This window comes from Tupaia chinensis, unplaced genomic scaffold, assembly GCF_000334495.1.
Source record: "Tupaia chinensis unplaced genomic scaffold, TupChi_1.0 Scaffold000115_1, whole genome shotgun sequence".
Taxonomy (NCBI): Eukaryota; Metazoa; Chordata; class Mammalia; order Scandentia; family Tupaiidae; genus Tupaia; species Tupaia belangeri.
In genome coordinates, this window is record NW_006159579.1 from 806704 (window position 1) to 832670 (window position 25967).

General features: G+C 42.3%; 1 protein-coding gene across 5 annotated transcripts in view; it reads left to right on the forward strand.

Annotated features, from left to right (window-relative positions):
- The window catches only part of CBFA2T2 (CBFA2/RUNX1 partner transcriptional co-repressor 2), an 84450-nt gene that overhangs the window by 46490 nt on the left and 11993 nt on the right, over positions 1 to 25967 (forward strand). For all 5 annotated transcript variants that reach the window (XM_006144010.1, XM_014586117.2, XM_006144011.3 and 2 more), the window contains 6 exons: positions 3775 to 4016; positions 14003 to 14092; positions 17349 to 17530; positions 18400 to 18653; positions 23051 to 23136; positions 24430 to 24625. In XM_006144010.1, coding sequence (XP_006144072.1) covers positions 3775 to 4016; positions 14003 to 14092; positions 17349 to 17530; positions 18400 to 18653; positions 23051 to 23136; positions 24430 to 24625 — 1050 coding nt within the window. The remainder of the gene's footprint in view (positions 1 to 3774; positions 4017 to 14002; positions 14093 to 17348; positions 17531 to 18399; positions 18654 to 23050; positions 23137 to 24429; positions 24626 to 25967) is intronic.

The window sequence follows — 25967 nt, forward strand, 5'->3', positions numbered from 1 at the left end:
GCACTAATAATAATGAATTTAAATTATTATTGCTATATAGGATTTAAAGTGAATTTCATAAAATTATAGAACTACTTATTGTTTTAGGACCATCATGGTATATGTAAGGCTGTTTATAAAGAATGAACATTGTGGGACCAGCAGTTGTCCTAATGGCTATGTCACTGGACTCCCATGTAGTCGACCGCAGTTTGAGTCTCGGACCCAGTGGCTTAAATTCACACTAGGAGCGTGTGTATGCGTGCCCAAGATCCTGAGAGGAGAATGGAGGAGAAGGGATTGTGATGTGGCCATCCTCCTGGGGTGGGAGGGATGATTTCTCACTTTCTATCTCTCTGTTTCTCTCTGTCTTTCTGGCAAGCACATGCAAAAAAAAAAAAAAAAGAACATTGTATTATTTATTTACTATACCTGCCATATCTCACAGAGTGGGTGGCTAATTTGTTTTCTCAGTTCTCTGGGAGCTGAAAGTCAAAGAGTGAGGTGTTAGTGTGTTTATTTTCTCCTGATGCCTTTCTCTTTGGCTTTGTAGATACCTACCTTCTTGGTTCCTACGTGGCCTCTCCTGTGAGCATACATGCCTGTTGTCTCCTCTAGTCATTATTTCTTTTTTTATTTTTTAGAGAGATCTTTGTTATAAGGTGCACACGCTTGCCAGAGAGAAAGAAAGAGACAGAGAGATAGAAAGCAAGGAATCCCCCCCCAGAGGGGATGGCCACGCCGCAATCCCTTCTCCTCCATTCTCCTCTTGGGATCTTGACACAAGCACCTAGCATGAGTTTCAAGCCACTGGGTCCAGGATCGGATCCGCAGTTGACTACATGAGAGTTCAGTGACGTAACCATTATGTCATCTACTGGTCTCCTCTTGTCCCTATTTCTAAATATAGTTGCTTTCCGACCCTTTCGGGAATAGCATATCAACATATGAATTTTTTTTTTTTTTTTGAGAGAGATTTTCACTGTAGGGCGCGTGCGCTCGCCAGACAGACAGAGAGAGACATAGAGACAGAAAGCGAGAAATCACCCCCCGGGGGGGATGGTCACGCCGCAATCCCTTCTCCTCCATTCTCCTCTCGGGATCTTGGGCACGCACGCACACGCGCCCAGCGTGAGTTTTTAAGCCACCGGGTCCGGGACACGAACCGCAGTCGACTATGTGGGAGTCCAGCGACATAGCCATTACGCTAACTGCTGGTTCCCAACATATGAATTTTTGTGTGGAGAACACAACTCAGTCCATAACTGTTATATTAGCCAATTAATATGTAATAGGGATGCATACTGCACTCGGCCATATGGAATTCTAGTGGCCTTAACCACCACGCCACCTGCTGGCCCCTCTTACTTTCCTTTTCACTGTCTCTGTCTCTTTTTCTCCTGAGAACACATGTACTCTAAGCCAAAACCTTTATTTTTTTAAATATGGGGAATAGCAGGTGGCATAATGGTTACATTGCTGGACTCCTGTGTACTCTCTCCAAGTTCAAGTCCCGACACAGCAGTTTAAATCTCAACTCTGGGTGCAAGTGTGTGCCCAAAATCCTGAGAAGAGAAGGGATTTTGGTGTGGCTATTCCCCAGGGGGTGATTTCTTGCTTTCTATCTCTCTGTCTCTCCAGTGAGCGCACACAGACCCTATAGCAAAAATCTCTCTTAAAAGAAAAAAGAATAGGGCCAGCAGATGGCGTGGTGGTTAAGGGATCTGGACTCCCACATGGCTGACTGCAGTTCAAGTCCCAGACCTAGTGGCATGTTTTCTCACTTTCCTCTCTCTCTCTTCCTCCCTTTGGTTCTATTAAAATAAAAATAAAGTTAAATAATTCTTTTTTTTTTTTTTTAATGTGGAACCAGCAGATGTCATAGTGGTTAATGTTGCTGGACTCCTATGTAGTTGACTACAGTTCAAGTCCTGGACTCGCAGCTTAAAACTCACGCCAGGCAAATGTGCATGCATCCCCAAAATCCCAAGAGGAGAATAGAGGAGAAGCAATTGTTACATAGCCACCCCGCTCGGGGGTGATTTCTTGCTTTCTGTCTCTCCATCTCTCCGGCTAGCACACGTGCCCTACATCAAAAGTCTGTCTTAAAAAAGAAAAATATAATAAGCTTTCAGTCTCACTAGCCATCAAGGAAATGCAAAGTAAAACCCAGTACCCTACCATTATACATCTACCAGAATGTTCCAAATAAAAAAGGATATCCAGTTTTGGTGATGATATATGGATCAGCTTGAACAGACATGTATTCCTGGTTGGACTTGGAATTTGATACAACCACTTGAATAATTCTTTGGCAGGGCCAGTTGTGTGGCCTGGTAGTTGAAGTAGCTGGATCCCAAGTGGCTGACCAACTGTACAGTTTGAATCCCAGAACCTGTGGCTTGAGAAACATGCTGGGCATTGTGACTATGTGCCCAAAACCCTGAAAGGAAAGAGGTGGAGAAGGGATTGTGGTGTGCCCATTCCCCATGTGGGTGCTTAAACCTTTTCCCCTCTCTATCTGGTGAGACCACATGCCCTCTAGGAAAAAAAAAAGTTTGACAGTATATTATAGGATACATGGAAATTTAAGCTGAAAGTTACATCCTGTAACTCAGCAATTTCAATCTCACAAAATCCCAAACCACTATCATTTGAAAGTCTAGACTCAGGACCAGCAGTTGGCATAATGCCTGTGTCGCTGGACTCCTATGTAGTCGACCGTGGTCAAGTCCTGGACCCCGTGACTTTAACTCATGCCGGGCGCATGTGCGTGCATGCCCAAGATCCCGAGAGGAGAATGGAGGAGAAGGGATTGCAGTGTGGCCATCTCCCGGGCGGGGGTGATTTCTCGCTTTCTGTTTCTCTATCTCTTTGTCTTTCTGGAGAGCGCATACACCCTATAACAAAAACCTCTCCAAAAAAAGAAAAAAAAATCTTGACTCATATTTACACATACAAACATACATATATATGTATTTATGACTTAGATTCTGCCTTTCCATGTACCTGCTGCCACCCCAGTTCACATTGACTGTCTTATGGATATCTCTCTGCATAAACTAGAACACTGGCTATTTGTGGAGTACCCAGAAATTGCCAGTGCATTTACCTAGATGCTAAATTGCATTGTTTTATTTAAAAAGCAAGGGAAGATATACAGCTTTAATCAAAGTTTTACTTACTCATTTCCCAAAACATTTGAAATTGAGTAACTGGTAGCTGCAGCCTTCGGTTTGATCCAGGATGAGTTAAATGAAGCTTCATATCTTTTTCATAAATTCTGTTTTCTACCTCAACATTAGACAGCATTAGACATGTTCATCTGCTTTTTATTTATTTTATTTTTTTTTTAACCTGACAGTATATCTCACTACATAGCAATCTCATTGATGACAAAAATAGTCTCTCTCTTAAAATTGCTATAGGGAATGTGAACTCATTGGAGAGCAAAGGAGAGATAGGGCAGGCAGTTTTCAGGAGGGATGGCCGCCCTACAGTCCCTTCTTACCTTTCTCTGGCGAGAACACAGATCCTTGAGATTTGGGGCAGGCACACTTATGCCTGGTGTGTTTTTCAAGCTCTTAGGTCCAAGACTCCAACCACATAGGGGGCCACTTAGGATTCAGCCACCTTAACCACTATGGTATCAGTTAACCCCAGAGTTTCATAGTCTGCTAACATTTGCTTTCCAAAAGTCAAACTCATAAGAAAGAGAGCTCAAACCAGAAGAAGCTGACAAGGGTCCTTGTGTTTTGTACTTAACCTGAACCTGTCATTTTGGCTTTCTTTTAGTAAGCAATGGAATCAACCATTCTCCTCCTACCCTGAATGGCGCCCCATCTCCACCACAGAGGTTCAGCAATGGTCCTGCATCTTCCACCTCCTCTGCACTAACAAATCAACAGTTGCCAGCCACTTGTGGTGCTCGGCAACTCAGCAAGTTGAAACGTTTTCTCACAACTCTGCAACAGTTCGGCAATGACATCTCACCTGAGATTGGGGAGAAGGTGCGGACTCTTGTTCTAGCTCTGGTGGTAAGTACTGCATCTCCCTTGTCAACAGCTGCCTAAGTGTGGGTCTGATTGTAGAGACGTTATAGATATTGTTCATTCCTAAACCTATCATATGGGGTCGAAATACACAAATTAGACTAGTTGCTGTATGACATATAAAACTGTTGAATGGATTTTGTGATAAGTCTTTTTCAAGAAACAAAATATATATTGCTTAACTTATTGTTTAAGGTGTTGGTTTGATTCCAGTAAACGTCTCTGGATTTGTTTTAAACTGGTTTCAGCAGGCCTACTGTGGTCCAACCAAGTTAATAGACACTTTTATAATTTATTATGCTTCATGCCTGGTGCATAGTTTCCAAACCAAAGGGGAGAGAGTAGTAGTAAGTTTAATTTTCAAAATAATTTGTAAAATTATAAGTTTCATGGTCTACATAAATAGTGTCAAAGGAACTGATTTTTCAGCTTCTCTTACACACGCAGAGTTTCTTTAGAGTGTTCATGGTCGATGTAATTATTATTTCTGTGCTGAACATTGTGAACCTGTGATATGAAGTAGTGGATTTTTTTTTCTTTTCTTTTCTTTTTAACTGACAGCTAGATGGGGCCTGACTCTTGGTGTTTATAAGGGAATTACTGCCAGTTCCTAATTTTATAAATCGAAATCAAGATTTACCTTCTATAATAATCTCCTCTACTACTTCCTCCATGATAGTTGTTTTTATTTTTGATTTTTAAGAATTATTTATTTTAGGGACCAGCAGTTAGTGTAATGGCTATGTTGCTGGACTCCCATGTAGTCGACCGTGGTTCAAGTCCTGGACCCAGTGGCTTAAACTCATGCCGGGCGTGTGTGCATGCATGCCCAAGATCCCGAGAGAAGAATGGAGGAGAAGGGATTGTGGCGTGGCCATCCCTCCTGCGGGGGGGGGGGAGATTTCTCGCTTTCTGTCTCTATCTGTCTGGCGAGCACACGTGGCCTACAGCAAAAACCTCTCAGGAAAAAAAAAAAAATTATTTATTTTAGGGACCAGCAGTTGGCATAATGGCTATATCACTGGACTCCCATGTAGTCAACCATGGTTTGAGTCCTGGACCCAGTGGCTTAAACTCACACCGGGCATGTGTGCGTGCATGCCCAAGATCTCTAGAGGAGAATGGAGGAGAAGGGATTACAGCATGGCCATCCCCCCAGGAAGGTGATTCTCGCTTTCTATCTGTCTCTGTCTTTCTGGCGAGTGCACGTGCCCTATGGCAAAAGCCTCTCAAAAAAAAATTATTTTAATTTTATTTTTCATTGCTATTATTATTTTAATTTGTTTTAGGGCATGTGTGCTCACCAGAGAGAGTTGGTTCCACCATGTTAGTCTGTATAGGTGACAAAAAGATGAATCATAGGCCAACAGGTGGCATGGAGGTTAAGGTGGCTGGATTCCACATGTTGGCACTGATTCAAATCCCAGCCCCACAGCTTGAAAAACATGCCAGCCACATGTTCGGGTATGCCCAATCACAGTACAAGTCCTTCAAATAACAGTTTTCAAAGTATAATCCTGGACCCTAGAGATTCCCCAAATTCTTTTGGGCCGTCAGAAGGTCAAAACAAGAATAGAATAATGAAAATAATGACATGAAGATGTCATTTGCCTTTTTCTTTTTTTGAGAGGTTTTGCTATGGGGCGTGTGTACTCGCCAGGACAGAGAGAGCAAGAGACAGAAAGCGAGAAAGCAGCCCCCAGCGGGAATGGCCATGCCACAATCCCTTCTCCTCCATTCTCCTCTCGATATCTTGGGCACACATGCACACGCGCCCATATCACTTGCCTTTTTAGTCATATTCTTTCATGAGCATTTAGTGGAATATTCTCAGGGCTGCATTACAAGGGTGTTATAGCAGATTAAATAAAGGAGACAGAATCCACCTGTCTTTTATGCTGGGTATTAGATTTATGTGACTGTAAAACAGTGCCACTCTTTTATGATTCTTTTAAAAATTAAAATTGCGTTTTTTGGGGGGTTTTTTTTGGAGAGGTTTTTGCGATAGAGCGTGTGTGACAGAGAGACAGAAAGCGAGAAATCACCCCCCGGGGGGATGGCCACACCACAATCCCTTCTCCTCCATTCTCCTCTTGGAATCTTGAGCACGCACGCACACGCGCCCGGCGTGAGTTTTAAGCCTCCGAGTCCGGGACGTGAACCACGGTCGACTATGTGGGAGTCCAGCGACATAGCCATTACGCTAACTGCTGGTCCCGAAATTGTGTTTTTATGATGTTTATGTTGGGGCCAGCCCTTTACTTAGTGCTTAAGGTTATTGGATCCCGGGACCAGCAGTTAGCATAATGGCTATGTCACTGGACTCCCATGCAGTCAACCACGGTTCGAGTCCCAGACCCAGCGGCTTAAACTCAACGTCGGGCGTGTGTGTGTGCATGCCCATGATCCCGAGAGGAGAATGGAGGAAAAGGGATTGCAGCATGGCCATCCTCCAAGTGCTGATTTCTCACTTCCTGTCTTTCTGTTTCTGTCTTTCTGACAAGCGCACATGCACTATAGCAAAAACCTCTCCCCCCCCTGAGAAAAAGAAAAAAGGGCATTGGCTCCTTCATGGGTCACACAGTTGAAGTCTTAGACCCATCAGCTTGGGTACATGTGCATGTGTACCTAAATTCCCAAAAGGTGTGAAAAATGGAGGGGAAAGGCCAGCAGGGGTTAAACCACTGGACTCTCACATGGCTGACTGTGGTCTGAGTCCTGGACCTGACAGCTTGCTTTCTCACTTTCCCTCTTTCTCTGTCTCTCTGATAAGCACAAATGTCCTATAGCAAATTAAAAATAACAGTAAGAATCTTTTGCTTTGTTGTCCCACTGAAAGCAGAATGGGCCTGTAGGAGCTCTAGTGAAGCCTCCTGTGAAAATTTGGCCAGGGTTCTTGCTCTTTTTGTGTGTGCTCAAACCGGCATGGTCTGATCTGGTACTACGGCCTTGATATGTACCATCAGTGTTCCTGTCAATATGCAAAGGACATAGGCTTCCTCAAGTTGGACTAAGTGATCTTCCTCTGATGGATTGCCCAGGATATCTACCTTGTGAATGAAATCATTCTGGCTATTTGTATATGAAATAAACTTGAAGGGGCCAGCAGGTGTCATGGTGGTTAAGGCGCTGGACACTCCCACATGGCCAACCATGGTTTGAGTCCCAGACCTGGTGGCTTGCTCTCGTACTTTCCTTCTTTCTGTGTGTCTGTCTTTTTCTGGTCAAATGAAAATAAATGAATGAGTAAATAAAATTAAATAAACAATTATCAAAAAAAAGAGGAGAAAAGAAAAATATTGAAAAACGGAGAAAACACAGTGCCCTATAGGGGATACATTCTTGCTTTCCCTCCCCATGGCCCTCTCTGTCTCCTTCAGCTCTGACAACTTCATAGAAGATCATATTATTAAAAAACAGCATGGAAATTTTTTCACCAAATACACTTAATTTAATTCCACTTTCTCCATGAACTTTTTTTTTTTTTTTTTTTGGAGAGGTTTTTGCTATAGGGTGCGTGCGCTTGCCAGACAGGCAGAGAGAGACAGAGAGACAGAAAGCGAGAAATCACCCCCCAGAGGGGATGGCCACGCCGGAATCCCTTCTCCTCCATTCTCCTCTCGGGATCTTGGGCACGCACACACACGTGCCTGGCGTGAGTTTCAAGCCACCGAGTCCAGGACGTGAACCGCAGTCGACTACATGGGAGTACAGCGACATAGCCATTACGCTAACTGCTGGTCCCTCTCCATGAACTTTTAAGGTCCTCTTATGTATCATCTCTCAGTCTACCCATCCATCAGTCTCCACTTGATTCTATGCTCTCCAGAGAACCTAGACCATTGGAAGGCCCAAGGAACCAGATAGCAGCGCGTTCCCTATGTGTTGAGTTTTCCTAATATATTCTGGGGGAGTTGTACAGAACTTGGTGATACAGAAACATGTGTGAACTCGGGCAGTAAGAGCTTGTTTCTAGCCAGACTACCAGGAAGACAGCAACCAAGTAAGTAAGAAAACTTTTGGACAATAAGCATTCAGCAGCCAACACCTCAGAAAAAACTTCATTAATGGGGAACCTGAATCCTACCCCTGCCTGCAAGGAACCCTGCCTTCCACTTTCCTGTCCCTCCTGGTCAGCAGATGTGTGGAGAACTAGGATTCATGGGACCTGGCAGTGCACATGAGGCATTCTCCTGTTCCCTTGAGTGGAGACCTCCAAAAGCAGGACAGGAATAAACAGTAGGAGATTTACAGCACAGAACCCAAAACATCGAGGACACAGTAGAAAAGGCACGTGTTCCTCAGTCAGGAACATCTCAATTGGAAGGACACAAGAAAGCCACCACATGCCATCAAAGCTGGTACAGATGTTGGAATTATCTAAAAAGGATTTTATAGCAGTCATTATAAAATGCTTCAGTGAGCAATTAGAGATACAAATGAGAAGAAAAAAAAAAGGCTTCACAATGTCGTAGGAGATATAAAAAAATCAAATGGAAAACTTTTTTTTGGTTTATTTTAACTTGTCACAAGATGTGTGCAGTTGCCAAAGAGAGATGGGGATGGAGGGAAAATCTCCCCGCGGGGGAAGGTCACACTAGAATACCCTCTCCTTCATCTTTCCCTTCTTACGGGATTTTGGGTACCCTCACATGTGCCCAATGTGTTTCTCATGCTGCCAAGTCCAAGACTTGAACTGTGCCATCAGCCAGGTGGGATCCAGCTGCTCTAACCACCACGCCACTGGTTGGCCCACCAAATGGAAATTCTAGAACTGAAAAGTATAAATGCAATTATTAATAAAAGATTAGTGAGACTCAGTAGTAAAACGGAGAGGACAGAGGAAAGAAACAGTGACCTTGGAGTTAAAAGAAGGGAAAAAAGTTATGTAATCTAAACAACATGGATAAAATAGAAAAGAAGCAAACCTCATTTTAGGGAATATCATAAAAGATCTGAGTCACAGGAGAGGAAAACCTATGGAACTGGGAAACTATTTGAAGGAGGAAGGACTGAAATTAACCAAATTTGACAAGAGACCAAAACCTACAGATTCAAAAAACATACACAAACTTTAGACCAGATAACTCCTCCCTCCCCAAAAAATATACACCAAAATACATTGTATTGAAACTAAACAAACCAAAGAAAAATCTTTTTTTTTTTTTTTGAGAGAGGTTTTTTTGCTATAGGGCATGTGCACTCACCAGAAAGACAGAGAGACAGAAAGTGAGAAATCACCCCCCCGGGGGGATGGCCATGCCGCAATCCCGTCTCCTCCATTTTCCTCTCGGGATCTTGGGCACGCACGCACACACTCCTGGCTGAGTTTAAGCCACTGGGTCCAGGACTCAAACCGCGGTCGACTACGTGGGAGTCCAGAGACATAGCCATTATGCTAACTATTGGTCCCATCAAAGAAAAATCTTAAGAGCAGTGAGACATTTTACTTATGAGGGAAAACTTCCAGTGACAATGATTTCTTTTTAGTATCTATGGTGACCAGTGGAAGTGGCACGTTTTTCAAGTACTGTATAAAGACAATTGTTCAAGCCAGAACCTTGTATCAGTTGAAAATGTCTTTCTAGAATGAAGCCTAGGGCAATTGGGATAGTCTCAGATAAATTAATATTCAGAGAATTTGTCTGCCTCAGACCTACCCTAAGAATGACGATAGGAAGCTTTTAAAAAAGAAAGCAAAGGATACAAGTAAGCTGAGACATCAGGACAGATGAAACCTGGGAAGAGAAATACAGACACATGCAGTGGACTTTCCCTCACCTGTTTGGTTGAAACGAAAATTACAACATTGTCTCATAAGGTGGTTGGTTTATGTAGAGGAAATATTACAGTAAGAGGGGAAAAGGGTAGAGGAGGTTTCTGTGCTTCTGTATCTTTTTTTTTGGAGAGGTTTTTGCCATAGGGCGCGGGCGCTTGCCAGACAGAGAGAGACAGAGAGACAGAAAGCAAGAAATCACCCCCCTGGGGGGGTGGTCACGCCGCAGTCCCTTCTCCTCCACTCTCCTCTCGGGATCTTGGGCACGCACACGCGCGCACCTGGCGGGAGTTTAAGCCACCAGGCCTGGTACTTGAACCATGGTCGACTACGTGGGAGTTCAGCAACATAGCCATTACGCTAACTGCTGGTCCCTGTGCTTCTATATCTTGATCATTGTTGATAATATGAATATACCCATGAATACTAAATAGAACATCTAAGATATAGGTGTTGGCCTTGATATCCAGAGACCAGATTTCTTAACATCTTGCCTTTTGTATTCTTCACTCTTTGCCAGAAACATGCTTTCTTTTTTGGGGAGAAGTTTTTGCTGTAGGGTGCATGCGTTTGCCAGAAAGACAGACACAGAAAGTGAGAAATCAACCCCCAACCCTTTCTCCTCCATTCTCCTCTCAGGATCTTGGGCACACACAGACATGTACCCAGTGTGAGTTTAAGCCACCAGGTCCAGGACTTGAACCATGGTCGGCTACATGAGAGTCCAGTGACATAGCCATTACGCCAATTGCCAGCCCCCAGAAACATGCTTTCTAAGGCTGCATTTGAATTACTTCAAGTGAAAGTAGTGTATAGCCTTGTGTATAGCCTTCCTTATTTAACTCAAATATGTCTTTTTAAAATTTTCCCCTAATATAGTTAATTTTACTTATTTACTTATTTTTAATTTTTTTAATGAATTATTTATCTCTCTTTATTGATTCATTGATTGATTGATTTGATTTGACCAGAGAGGAACAGCAAGAGAGAGGGAGAAAGAGAAAGTAAGAAAGCAAGCTGCCAGGTTTAGGACTCAAACCACAGTCAGCCTTGTGTGAGTCCAGCACCCTTCACCACCACACTACCTGCCGGCCCCTATTCTATTTACTTACTTATTTACTTACTTACTTACTTACCAGAGAGACTCGGACTATCATCAGCCGTGTGGTAGTCCCGTGCCTTAACCACCATCCCATCTGCTATGCTAGTCCTTGATTATATCCATAAACTGTTCTTTGGGGTGTCCCAGGGTGGGGCCTTTGAGTTCCACTCTGTGATTGAGTTCTGGTTAGTACGTAAGTAGAGGATGCAGCCTCATGGGTACCGACCGTGCTCTGCTAAAAGTTCTACCTTCAGCCATTTTGTGATGCCTTTGGATTTTACCACCACCAGAATAGGGAATTTGGGGAATAAGCCTCTGTTTTCTTTGAGATCATTTAGTCTCAAGTATTTCTGTTAGTATCGCAAAGGTGGGCTAGGACAAGTCCGAAGTGGAAAATTGTAGAAATAAGTACTTGGTAACTTTTAAATTGGGCATGATGAAATCTCACACATCATTGTATGCTGTCCTGTTCCCGGCCTGGGTTGTGCACTGTCCCTTTGTCCAGCATAGCCATGTAGCAGTCATGCAGCCATCTCAGTTACTGAATCACGAAAGCATGCAGGGTTTGATACAGTCCAGGGTTTCATGCCCCCAGTGTGGGTCTTGACAATTATTTCCCAGGGGGTAGGGGGACTACTGTGTTTCCCTGTGTCACACAGTGTTACTTCGGTTGTACTGTACAGATGCAATGTACTTAAGTCTCAAAAGATAAAATAATTGTTTTGGTTTGAATGAAGGAAAGTATTCATTTTCATTTCTCATGGTAAAATTGGATATATCCTTTTTCCCTCAAGGAAGACACTTTAATTTTTAGTGCACAATAAATAGGATATATGTGGAAAGCCCTCCATAATTTCATATGCAGAAAAGCTGCTGTTCGATTATCCTGTCAGGTATTTTAAATACTATATAGTGTGTGCGCGTGCCTTCATCTATTTTCATAGGTGCATTTTTAGAATGCATACTGTTTTGCTTATAGTTTTTCCCTTAGCAGCAGAATATTCTAAACACCTTTCCTCATTAATGCATACAAATCTGCTTCCTCTCCCCTGAACTCAAGTGTTCTGCTATATTACTGTATTGTAATTTTTAGGTTTTGTTTGTTTGTTTTTAACAGGGTCTTGCTGTCCTGTGATCCTCCTTTCTCAATTTCCCAGGTATCTGGGACCATAACTGTAGCCATGGGCTATGGTATCAGGCTTTGAGGGTGGTCATCCTAGATGGCCTTAGTCTGCCAAGTAATAGCACCAACTGATCCATGATACCTCAATTGGGTCTTTATTGTAAATTTTGATGCCGTTTTCTATTGGTATATCTACATATTTGTTTGTTTCTTTCATTCAATTCTGGTTAAGAAACAATATTAGGCTGATGAATAATTTGTGTTACATCTAATGTCTTTGAACATGATTTTCTAAACATTTCTGTAAGTAGTAATTGCTCTTGTGGAGTAAGAGTTCAGAGTGATGGTGAAGTTTTGGTTTTTTTGCTTTTTTTTAATTTGTTACCATACTGTGTGTTAAGGCATTAAAGTAAATGTATCTTCTGAACTTTGGAAAAAATATGTTTGTTGGGACCAGCAGGTGGCATAATGGTTATGTCACTGGACTCCCATGTAGTCGACCGAGGTTTGGGTCCTGGACCGGCAGCTTAAAAAACACATGCTTGGCACATATGTGTGCGTGCCCAGAATCCTGAGAGGAGAATGGAGAAGAAGAGGTTGTAGCCTGGCCACACCCTTTGATTGGGGGGTGATTTCTCAGTTTCTCTTTCTCTATCTCTGTCACTCTGGGCTAGCACATGTGTCCTATAGCAAAAATCTCTCTCAAAAAAAAAGAAAATATGTTTATTGATTCACCTTAAGCAGAGAGCTGAGGCTTTTCTGTTTTCTTTTTGGTTTTGTTTTAAAGATTTTTGCCATAATGTGTGTGCATTCACCAAAGAGATACCATGAGAAATCCCCCCCCCCCCCCGGGGGGGTGGCCCCCCCCCCAGGGAGGATGGCCATGCTACAGTTCCTTCTCCAGTCTCTTCCTGGGATTTTGAACATGCACTCACACACACTTGGAGTGATTTTCAAGCTGCCAGTTCTGGGACTTGAAGTATCTTTGGAGTCCAACACCTTAACCACTATGCCATGTGCTAGCCCCGAGAGCTGAGATTTTATTCCTAGTTTAAAGCCTAGACTTTTGAAAAGCCACCGAGGAAGTACTTACAGATTTTCCTGAGAATAATGAGAGTTTACCAATGGGAGTTTATTATTATGGAATTGTTCTGATATACACACAGGCCCCCTGAAGTTAGATAGAAGGCACCTAGTCCTTTTTTCTTTCTCTTTTCCTTTTTTTTTTTTATTTTTTATTTATTTTTATTTTCTTAACACTTTTCCATTGAGAAGATTTGAAAAGGTTATGCACAGAATCTGTGATGGAAATGAGCTTTTAAAAAGTGTGGCACTCTGATTCCAGATTTTTTTTTTTTAAGAGAGAGAGATTTTTGCTATAGGGTACATGCATTCTCCTGAGAGGCAGAAAGCAAGAAATCACTTCCCAGGGATAATGGCCATGCCACAATCCCTCCTCCTCAGGATTTTGGTTGTGCACACACGCACGTGTGTGCGCACGCACACGCACAAATCCAGCATGAGTTTAAGCTGCTAGGTCTGGGACTTGAACTGTGGAGGACTATGTGGGAGTCCAGCCACATACCCATTATGCCTTCTGCTGATCCCTCCAAAAAATGTTCTGAAGTTGACATCCTGGACCAAGTCAGAGTCTGTGCAGTGGGAAACATTGTACGCTTTATTCCCTGTTGTTGAGGTGACTTGGGTTGACCCCACAATATGAGGGACTTGAGTGCCTCTCTCCTCAGATCAGTGGGGAAGGCAGTGCCCTTTCTATATACCACAGAATTCGGATTCGGGTGAAGAGAAGAGATTCAAAGAGGCCGAATTTCTGTGACAAAGAAAACAGAATTTGATTAACGTTTGAGAGTGGTCTGAGTTCATAATAGAGCTTTTGGAATGATTTCTTTCTTATGCTTTAAAAGGGTCCAGCATCTTCAGAAGTTGAGTAATGTTATTTATCTTTTCAGAACTCAACGGTGACCATTGAAGAATTCCATTGTAAGCTCCAAGAGGCCACAAACTTTCCTCTTCGTCCTTTTGTGATTCCATTTCTCAAGGTAAGTTTATGAGGTAACTACCCAAAGCATTTTATATTCAACATATCTTAGAGATCTACTGATCCCCTTCCAGTATTGGTGACTTGTCACATTTTTTTTTTCATTTGGGCCTGGTAGAAAGGCTTGAGGACAGTCAGCCAGTAAGTCTCATGCTCGATGAGATGAGAATTGCAAAAGACTTGAGTCATTTTCTGTGTGCAGAAACTGCTGGTAGCCTACAGGGGAGTGGGCTAGAGATGTGGGGCTGGGGGGAGGAGGTGGGTTCCTAGCACAGGAAATGACTGACACTGAATCATTGGGGTATGACCAGAGAGTGAACAGTGTTATCTGAGAGACCCTCACAAGTTGGACTCAGCGTAATACTGAAGAAGATGTGGGAGGGCATTGTTTGTGTTCCTCTCACCCCATCTTAGCCTACTTTCTAATAAGGTCCTTATCGTGATATGTGAAGAAATGTTTTAAAAAACATTTTAAGGCCAGCAGGTGGCGTGGAGGTTAAGGTGTCGTATTCCCACATGGCTCACCATGGTTCAAGTCCTGGAAATAGCAGCATGCTTTCTCACTTTCCCTCTCTCTTTCTCTCTTTGTGTCTCTCTCTGGTCAAGTTTAAAATGATAATAATAATAATAAATGTAATTAAATAAAAATTTTTAGAAAGGTTTTTGCTATAGGATGCATGCATTCACCAGAAAGACAGAGAGAAATAGAGAGACAGAAAGAGAGAAATCACCCCCTAGGGGGGATGGCCACGCCACAATCCCTTCTCCTCCATTCTCCTCTTGGGATCTCAGGCACACACGCACACACGCCCGGCATGAGTTTAAGCCACAGGATCTGGGCCTCTAACCGTGGTCAACTACATGGGAGTCCATCAACATAGCCATTATGCTAACTGCTGGTCCCTAAATAAATAATTTTAAAAACATTCTATTTTTAAATAATGTCATGCTCATAGATAAAATGCAAAGTGATACAAAAATTCCTTCATATCTTCCCCTGAATTCTCCAAATGTTAATTTAGGGACCAGCAAGTGGCATAATGGTTACATCAGTGCACTACCATGTCGTCAACCCTAGTTTGTACCCAGGATCCTATGGGCTGAAGGACTGGGGAAAGAGGATTGTTGGGTGACTGTCCTGTGCAGGGTCCTTGTGTCTCACTCTTTTTCTCTCTCATTCTCTCTGACTATTGCATCTGTTCTACTATAAATTATAAATAAATAAATAAGGGCCAGCAAGTGGCATGGTTGTTGTTAGGGCACTGGATTCCTACATGGCTGGTTCAAGTCCTCGATCTAGTGGCTTGAAAGTCATGGCCAGTTGCATGTGCATGCATGTTCAAAATCCTAGGAGAATGGAGAAGGGATTGCGGCGTGGCCATCCCCCTGGAGGATGATTTCTCACTTCCCTCTTTCTTCCTGCCTCCCTCTGGTGAGCCCACATGCCTTAGGGCAAAAAAAAAAAAACATTAAAAATAAATAAATAAAAATAGCTCAAAGGCAATTAAATGGGGCCATATGGTGGCATGGTGGTTAAGGCAGTTGGATCATACATGGCCAACCGTGTGATTTGAGTCCTAGACCCAGTGGCTTGAAAAACACACCAGATGTGTTCACATGTGTGTACAACATTCTGAGAAGAGATTGGAACGGAACAGAAACTTGAAACTGGAACACAGAAGACATGCAGGCGGTGCATCAGCCTAAGAGCGTGGTCTGTGTTTTGGTTCTGTTCTAATAGCAGTGACGCGTTGGCGGCCACTGTCTCAGCTCTCAGACAGCTGTGATAATTCTATCTTGGTCTCTTTTTTCTTTGTCAGAGCCAGGAGACAGTTATTTCCCCAGACTCTAGAATCAAGAAAGACTTATTACATTGGTGTTAATAGGAAATAATTAGATTTTATTTTGTTATACATCAGAGGATATATCAGGAATATAAGGGTTTGGCATGGTATTTTTTTCAGTTACGATTTTACAGTTGCAAGAAGATTTGGGTTATAGAACAAACTTAAAAAGTGTTTCATATCTTCAAATTTCCTATTCTTATACTCTTATTTTGGAAAACAGCATGAGGTAGGTTGTTATAGCAGCTTTTTGGCTAGCATTTGTGGTTTTGTCAATTTATTTCTGTTTTAAAACAGTCACTAATTATGGTGCCTGCTAAATTAACCCTCAGTGATGGGATGACTACTTGCATGCATTTAAAACTCTCCTTTCACTTGCTCATCTGTCCCATGGGATAAAGGCTTCTATTATGGGCACAGCCTGAATTATTTTTAAATTTGAGGAGAAAAATTAAATTCTTACATTTTTTTTAATAAAAGATATATGGGAATTCTATATGCAGAGGAATTATAGAAGTCTAAAATTCAAAAGATACAGGCTTTTTTGTATCATTTGTGTTTATTAAAGATTATTGTATCCTAGAAGGGAAAATATCAATACACAATTAATTATTCTTTAACAAATTAAGATCACAGTACTCCCAGTACACCTTTGCAAAATCCCATGTTACACAATAATCACAGTTTCCAGACTTCCAAGGCAGTGCTCATAAAGGACAGAAAGGGAAGGTTGAGAAGTACAGACAGGTCAGGATTCAAAAGACAGAAAGCAGGACTTTTAATGATAGAGACAAGTGTGAGCTCCTCCTGCTCCCATTTAGATGGTAGTAATTCCCTACTTGACCCAAGTCATCAAAAGTACTTTTTTTTTTTCCCAGAGAGATACTCTTATAGGGTACATGCACTTGCCAGAGAGACAGCAAGAAATCACAACAGCGCCCCGCCCCCGCTCCCCCCCCCCATGGGGACAGTTACACCACAGTCCCTTCTCTTCCATTCTCCTCAGGATTTTGGGTATACACACACCCAGCATGAGTTTTAAGATGCCGTGTCCAGGACTTGAGCTGAGGTCAGCTATGTGGGAATCCAGCGACCTAACCATTACACCATCTGCTGGTCCCAAACACATGTTTTTAAATTATTTAGTTCAACAAACCATTTTTGAACTTTGTCGTAGGCCACAACGGTGAATAAGGCATGGTTCTTCCTTAAGGGAATTTACAAATTCTTGAAACAAAGAGACAAGTTAGCCAATAATTCAAATACAGTACGATAGATGTCAGTTTATTCACAGAAGGAGCATATGACCCTCCGACTGACAAGGACAGTTTGGCTTTTGTATTGTGTCATCTGCTCTGTGAAAGCCCTGTCATGTAGGGCCCCACACTGGGAAAACGGTCTCCTCTTTTCAAGGCCAACCTGCCCCTGCTGCAGCGAGAACTGCTGCACTGTGCACGCGCCGCCAAGCAGACCCCGTCCCAGTACCTGGCTCAGCACGAGCACCTTCTGCTCAACACCAGCATCGCGTCGCCTGCCGACTCTTCCGAGCTGCTCATGGAAGTGCATGGGAATGGCAAGAGGCCCAGTCCGGAGAGGTGAGGTTTCCTTGCTTTTCTGGAACTACTTCGGCCTTGGCCTTTCCTTTGCTGTAAAAGGAAGAGAAATTGATTATTGGGGTTGTGGATAGGCAGTTTCTCAGGTTTCCTAGTGTACTGTGTTATTTGGAAAATCATGATTTTTTTTTTTTTCATGTTTTTCTATGCCAGAATGCATCATGACTCTTCCAACGATCCAGTAGTTTCTTGTCCCAACATGAAGCAGTAGAGTAAATCTAAAATCCGTAAAAGTAGCTGGCAGACATGACTGTTTTTGGAAACCTCTTCATACAATTTTTGATGCCCCTAGTAACAAACTGCTCTTGAACATTCTGTAGATCCACTGCTCTGGCTCTCATAGTACTCTCTGGGTTATCAAGGAGGAGGCTGTATTTTAGCAACACAACATTTGCTACAACTTTAATTGTAACAAATCTAGTCCCAAGTAGATAAGTTATGTGAACCTTCTTTCTCCTATGTAGAGAGCTGTTTTTCAATAACTCCCCTCCACAATAACAAATTTGACCTGGAATTATTCCTAAACGTAGTTGCACCAATTACTCTCGTATTCCCGTCAGATAGGAAAATGCAGTCATCTCTCATGTCTCTCCTTTGCATCATGCATGGTAGGTGTTCTGCCTGGTTATGTTTAGATCTGACCACTGTTTCCATGCTGGACTGTCCACAGTTGACATTCTGTGCCTGGTCCTTGAAGACACAGTTCATGCCTCATGTCAGACCTGTCCTTATAGTCTTCCTTTTTGTGACCATGCTTTGCACAACATAACAATACAAAGTTGGTGCTGAGGAAATGTTTGCATGCGCACTTACTTGTTGACCAACTCAGATGTGTACTTCTGGTTCTTCAGGAGGGAAGAGAGTAGTTTCGAAAGAGATACAGTTCCTCCTGAACCTCCTGCCAAGAGAGTGTGTACCATCAGCCCCGCTCCCCGGCACAGCCCTGCCCTCACTGTGCCCCTCATGAATCCTGGCGGCCAGTTCCATCCTACACCTCCACCTCTTCAACACTACACCTTCGAGGATATCGCAACTTCACACCTGTATCGAGAACCCAACAAGATGATGGAACATCGAGAATTTCGTGATAGGCACCATAATCTTGGTAAGTGACACAAGCAGTATGGTAACAACTTAAATTTATACTGAATCCTTGGATTTCTTCCCCATGCAGTGATAATGTCACTAATAAAACCTTATTATACATAAAAAAGAATAATAGGTGTATAGTTTATCTCATTTGATATTGATATCATTTCATTTGTTGTTGCTATCATTATTTAATAGAAGTAAGATTTTACCAAGAGGGAAATCTGGATAAAATCAACTTCAGAAAAAAATAACAAAATGAAACTACATAAAAGTGAAGGTTAAAACTGGAGAAAAATGGAGCCTATAGATGGCATATAGGTTAAGGCAGCTGGATCCCATATGGCTGTGTGATTCGATTGCCGAATCCAGTGGCTTGAAAATCACATGTGCATGCATGCCCTAATAGAGAATGGAGGAGAAGGAATTTTAGTGTGGCCATCCCTCATGAGGGGTGATTTCTCACTTTTCTTCTCTCTCTCTGATGATTGCACACACTCTATAGCAAAAACTTTAAAATAAACAAAACAAAAAATGAAACACTGGAGAAAGCTTAAATATACACTAAAGAATATAGGGGTGTTACTTATTCTCAAATAATTCACTAGAACTATATAATGAAAAAGCAAATGAGGTAAATTGTTAACACTTGAGAAATCTGTATAAAAGATATATGAGAATTCTTTGTACTACTTTTGTAACTTTTGTTTTTATGAGAGATTTTTGCTGTATGGTGCATGCACTCACTGGCAAGACAGTGGGAGAGGGAAACAAAAAGTGAGAAATCATCCCCCAAGGGGGATGGCCACGCCACAGTCCCTTCTCCTCCATTCTTTTCTCAGGATCTTGGGCACATACACATATGTACCTGGAATGAATTTTAAGCCACTGAGCTCAGGACTCAAACCGCAGTTGACTACATGGGAGTCCTCACAACTTTTCTTTATATCCAGATTTATTTCAGAATAAACTTTTTTTTTTTAAGAATTATTTTATTGGGAGCAGCAGTTAGTGTAATGGCTATATCACTGAATTCCCATGTAGCTGATCACGGTTCCAGTCCCGGACCCGGTGGCTTAAACTCACACCGGGCGCATGTGCGTGCGTGTACAAGATCCCGAGAGGAGATTGAAGGAGAAGAGACTGCGGCATGGCCACCCCGCTGGGGGGTGATTTCTCGCTTTCTGTCTCTCTGTCTCTCTCTGTCTTTCTGGTGAGGGCACAAGACCTTGTGCAAAAATCTCTCTCTCAAAACAAAACAAAAAAAAAGAATTATTTTATTTAACTTTATTTATTACTATTGTTATTATTATTTTCCTAAGATTAAGCACAAACTCTGTAAAATATATAGTCTGAACATAAGAAAAGGTATTTGTTGGGACCAGCAGTTAGCATAATGGCTATGTCACTGGACTCCCATGTAGTAGACCGCAGTTCAAGTCCCGGGCCCGGTGGCTTAAACTCACGCCGGGCGCATGTGCGTGCGTGCCCAAGATCTCGAGAGGAGATTGGAGGAGAAGGGATTGCGGTGTGGCCATCCCCCCGGGGGGTGATTTCTCACTTTCTGTCTGTCTGGCGAGCGCACGCGCCCTATAGCAAAAACCTCTCAAAAAAAAAAAATAATAAGGTATTTGTTGGGACCATCAGTTGACATGGTGTTTGGGGCATCACAGACTCGTACATGGATGACCACGGTTTTGAGTCTGGACCTAACCGCTTGTTTTCTCACTCCCCCCACCTTTTGTTAATATTCATTCATTCATTCATTTATTATGTTTTTTCCCATAGGACGTCTGTGCTCACAGAGAGAGAGAGACTGGGAGAAATCACCCCCAGGGGAATGGCCATGCCACAATCCCTTCTCTTCTGTTCTCCTTGAAATTTTGGGGATTTTAAAGCACACATGCACACACTCTTGCTTAAGTTTCAACTGCCATGACTGGGACTTGAACCACAGTTGGCCACATGAGAGTTCAGCACCTAAACCACTATGTCACTCACTGTCTCTCTTTCTCACTTTCTAGAGAGAAAGTGCCCTATAGCAAATTACATAATAATAATCAATCAAATTAAATTAATTCTTTTTAAAAAATTGTATTTGTTATATTTGGAATGTCTGACACATGGGCCCTAAGTAGGCATTAAATTTAGGGGAAACGAAAAATAATCTTTAACAAACATCATCTGAGATATATTGTAGACAGCACTTTTTGTCACACACTCATTTCACCTTACTGTAGAAGGTTCTTTGAAGATTAACTGCTGAGCATCTGTCAGCGCAGAGAATCAAAGAGCTGATACCTTCTAGGGTTACCCCTGCATTTCCGATTGGTACCATGTGGAGTAACAGATTGCAACAAATTCGTCCTCTTTCTCTGACTTTTCCTTAGCTCTTTTTTAGAGGTTTGGATGATAGAGCCCCTGGCTTCCTGCAGCTGTAGCTGGGTGGTGCTGGCTTTGACAGCAGTGGGATTCTCAGCCACCAGCATTTACTGAGTCTCAGCTACTACCGGTCTTAGCTACTAACAGTGTATTTTCAGTATCTCCTTTATTCTTTACAAAATTCCTCCTTTTTACAGATAAGAAATGAAGGAACTCTGGCCAGTGTCACGGAGCTAGAGAGTGGCAGAGACCAGAGTCAGGCCCCGGCCGTCTGATGCCCACATTCTGGTTGCCTTTTCACTGTGTCATGATGCCTCCCTTAGTGTCCTGATCCTAGTGCCCCTCTTTTAGTTGGTATTTTACTTGATAGAACTACAGGAAAAAGTGTTTCCATGTTGACCTGTACTTTGAAGGACCATTGATCATCTACCTCATTGGGATTTGGGGGGGGCTTTAGCCATTTGTCAGGTTTCTTACAGATTCCTTCCTTTCACCAGTCATGTTTGAAAACATCTGCCTTCATACAGTGGCTCTCACTTCTTACCAAATCATTATCTGCCAGCCCTTCTCTTAAGCAAATATATCACCTCATCTCCTCTTTTAAGATGAAAATTTTGGTCACTATTACCTACCTTACACCCATAATTTTAGCTCTTATATGTAAGAAAGTATCTTTCCATGAAATGCTAGCACTTAGGCATGACTACATCAGAAGATAAATAAAATGCAGAATCACTATAAATCTAACACCTATAAATTTTGACTGATAAAAGTAGCATTGTGAGTTGTAGATACAACCCTTTATAGGCAGCCTGATCCCGACCTGAAGCAAATTCTCAGAAAGAAACTTTCTTGGATTTTGAATTTGCAGTGACAGGTGTGAGCACTGTAGCAGCAATGTGATAATACAAATAGGACAGAAGGGACGGGGGTTGTATTAATGATGCAAAGACTATTCGCAGTGCAGGGACTGGTAGGTCGTATGGTGGTTAAGGGTGCTAGATTCCACATAGCCAACCACAGTTCGAGTCCCGGACCCGAAGGCTTGTTTTCTCACTCTCCCCAACCCCCACCCCTCTCATTCACTCTGTTCCTGTTTGGTGAAATTAAAATAAATAAATAAAATATTTTTATTTTTAAAAAATGGACTATTAGCAGTGTTGCTGTATATGATAGTTTTTCAAAGTAGTAAGGACCTCTTGATTCACACAGTCATTGCACTCCTGGAAAGCGGGTGCAGCCTTTGTGAGATTCCACCATGGCATACCAAGGCCAGGGCCAGAAAGTGCAGGAGGTGATAGTGCAGGCCATCAGCCTCATCTTCAGATACAAACAAAGTCAAGAAAACAACTGGGTAGGAGCATGTTAAAAGGAGATAATAAAACTCTGCTCCAAAGTGTCTCCAACTAGAAATGATAAACGAAGTGAGAACTTGCTGAGAAGACAGTAGTTTGTTCCCTTCATGGAGAGTATAGTTCTAAAACTTTGTTCATACTCTATTGATTACCATTATGTTATTACTAGTTGGCAATAAATGCTGTGGGAATTCTCTTTATTTAAAAAAAGAAAGAAAAAAGAAAGTATATCAGAACCATGGAAAAAATATTATTGGTAATACTAAATTGCCTCTAAGTAGGACCGGTACATACTCTAGTTTCAGTATTTCGGCATTCACATTGTTCCACATCTTTTTCAACACTTAGTATTATCTGATGTTTTAATTTTTTCTGGTATGTTAGGTGTAAATTCTTATGTCAGTGAAGTTTTAATTTGCATTTCCTGACTACCTAGAAGTTTGCGTGTATTTTCACATGTTATGGGTCATCTTTGTCTTTCGCAATAGATTTGTTGGAGTTCTTTCTGAATAGTGAGTCTTGGTTGTATGTCATTTTGTGGACCTCACAACCCATTGTGAATCATTGCCTTAGTAGCACACCCAAAGTTGTTACAAGTGTGTATATTTACTTAGTATAATCCAATTCTACTGTATTCTTCCTGCAGTCTTCAAATTTAATCTCTCATTTCACATAGGTCTAAATGGAGGCTATCAAGATGAGTTGGTAGACCACCGCTTGACAGAAAGAGAATGGGCTGATGAATGGAAACATCTTGATCATGTAAGAATTCTTTTTTTTTTTTTTTTAAGAATTATTTATTTATTTAATTCCGTTTGTTGTTGTTGTTGTTATTGAGGGGGAGATTTTTGCTATAGGGCCCATGCGCTTGCCAGAAAGATAGATAGAGACAGACAGAAAGCGAGAAATCACCCCCAGGGGTGATGGTCATGCCGCAATCCCTTCTCCATTCTCCTCTTGGGATCTTGGACACGTATGCACATGCGCCCGGCGTGAGTTTAAGCCACCAGGTCCGGGACTTGAACCTTGGTTGACTACATGGGAGTCCAGCAACATAGCCATGACACTAACTGCTGGTCCCGACCGTGTAAGAATCTTACAGTGTGAGATTTCCCTGTCTGTTACTGAGTCCGTAATACTCCTAGTAGTTAGTAGAGCACATATACTTGAAGTGAACATAACTAGAGCCATAAATAAAATGTTTCTATCTGTTGTTCCCTCAGCTACAGGGCTACCACATCTGTATTTAAAAGACTGAATTGTGGGGGGGAAAAGAAAAAAGACTGAATTGTGGAGCTGGCCCTAGGCACTTAGTGGTTTAAGAAGCCAGATCCCACAGGACCGATTGCTGTTTGAATCCCATTCCTGGTATCTTTAAAAATATACTGGGCACATGTGTGTGCATGCCCCAAATCATCACAGGATGGGAAAATGGAGACGTGTGGCATGATCACACCCTATGGGGCGGTGGTGGAGAGAGCTTTCTCCCACTCGGGGGAATGCACATGCCCTTTAAAAAAAGAAAAGGACCAGGACCAGCAGGTGGCGTGGTGGTTAAGGGTGCCGGACTCCCACATGGCCAAACTGCATTTTGAGTCTTGGACCTGGAGGCTTGCTTTTTCACTGTCTCTCTCTCTCTCTTTCCCCCTCTCTGTGGTCAAATTAAACTAAATTAACTAAAGTTAAATAAAATAATTATTTTAAAAAGAAAAAAAAATAGGTCTCAAGCCCCAGCCTACAAACTTTATTTAAAAAATAAAATAAAAAGACCAAGTTGTAAGTAGTCTTTATACATGACAGTTTCAACCTTGAAGAATCCCAATGGCATTATTTGAAATCTTATAAGATTATGTATAAAGTGAACTATATGTATATATGTCTATGTATTTTTAAATAAGCTGTAAGAAAAGCTTTCTATTTGTAAACTTGAAATTCCTAAACCTATAAAGTGCCTGAACCTTCATTCTTTATATTGTGCTTACCTGTACTTGATTTTCAGTGTTCATTGCTTGAATTTCCTCATCTCATCTCTGCCTGACTTCCTCTCTGGCTCAGGCCCTGAATTGCATTATGGAGATGGTAGAGAAAACGAGGCGCTCCATGGCTGTTCTGCGGCGCTGTCAGGAATCTGATCGGGAAGAGCTCAACTACTGGAAAAGACGATGTAACGAAAGCACAGAGATGAGGAAAACAGGGACGGACTTGGTCTCCCGGCAGCATAGCCCTGGGAGTGCCGATGCTCTCAGCAATGGTAAGGGCAGAGTCGGTGGGGACCCAGAATAAACATCAGCCTTTGCTCCTGCAGTTGTGTACTATTTCATTCTCAGAGTATCTGCATAAAGTTAGGTGTTTAATTTATTTATTCATTTCTAAAAGTTTATTTATTTTTTTCATTATTGGGGAAGGCAGGAGAAAGCCTGGCAGCCCTGACAGGGCCTCTGCTGTGATCCACCCCAGTCTCAGCAGCCCAGGTCATAGTTGTGCATTTGCAAACCTGACATACTGAGGAATGTCCCAGGACTCAAACCTAGGACCTTTCCCATGTGAGTCTAGTCACATTACCACTGTGCCACCATCAGGCTTTTTATTTTATTTTTGAAATTTTGCTAAAGAGTGTGTACACTCAAAAGGGAGACAGAGAAAGTGAGAAAACACCCCCCGGGAGGGATGGCCCTGCCACAGTCCCTCCTTCTCCATTTTCCTCTTTGGATTTTGGGCACACATGCCCGGCACATTTCTTAAGCCGCTGAGTCTGGGACTGGAATCACCAAGTCGGCCGTGGGATTCAGCTGCCTTACCCACCATGCCTCTGACTGGCCTGTGTTTTTGTTTTGTTTTAATTGCTGGAGGGCAGATGTGTTGAACAGAGGGAGTATGAGAGAACCCATCAATGAGTCACAGCACAATTCCTTGTCCTCCATTTCTGCATCCCATAGGGCTTTTGGGCACACACACACACACGTGCTTATTAACCTTATCTCCCTACTTGGAAACACTACTAATATTTGAGATGTGTGCAGTTTTAAAGCTAAAAATTAGGTGTACTGGTTTATAATCTGATTTTATCTCTATCAGAATTTTTTAAAGAATCACTTATTTAATTTTATTTATTTATTTATGTTTTAGAGAGAGACATTTTTGCATTAGGGCACGTGCACTCCCAGAGAGACAGAGACAAACAGAAAGTGAGAAATCACTCCCCAGGAAATGGCCACACCATAATCCTTTCTCCTCCATTCTCTTCTTGGGATTTTGGGCACACACGCGCCTAGTGTGTTTTAAGCCACCAGGTCCAGGAATTGAACCATAGTCTGGCAGTCCAATGACATAATTATTATGCCATCAGCTGGTCCCTTTTTTTTTTTAAAATAGAGATACTTGCTATAGGGCACATGTGCTTGCCAGAGAGAGAGAGACAGAGAGATAGAAAGTGAGAAATAACCCCCAAGGAGAGACGGCCATGTAGCAACCCCTTCTCCATCATTCCCCTCTCAGGATTTTGGATACGCACAAACACATGCCCAGTGTGAGATTTTTGGTTTTGTTTTGTTTGTTTGTTTGGGGGGGGGGGGGTTAAGAGATTTTTGCTCTAG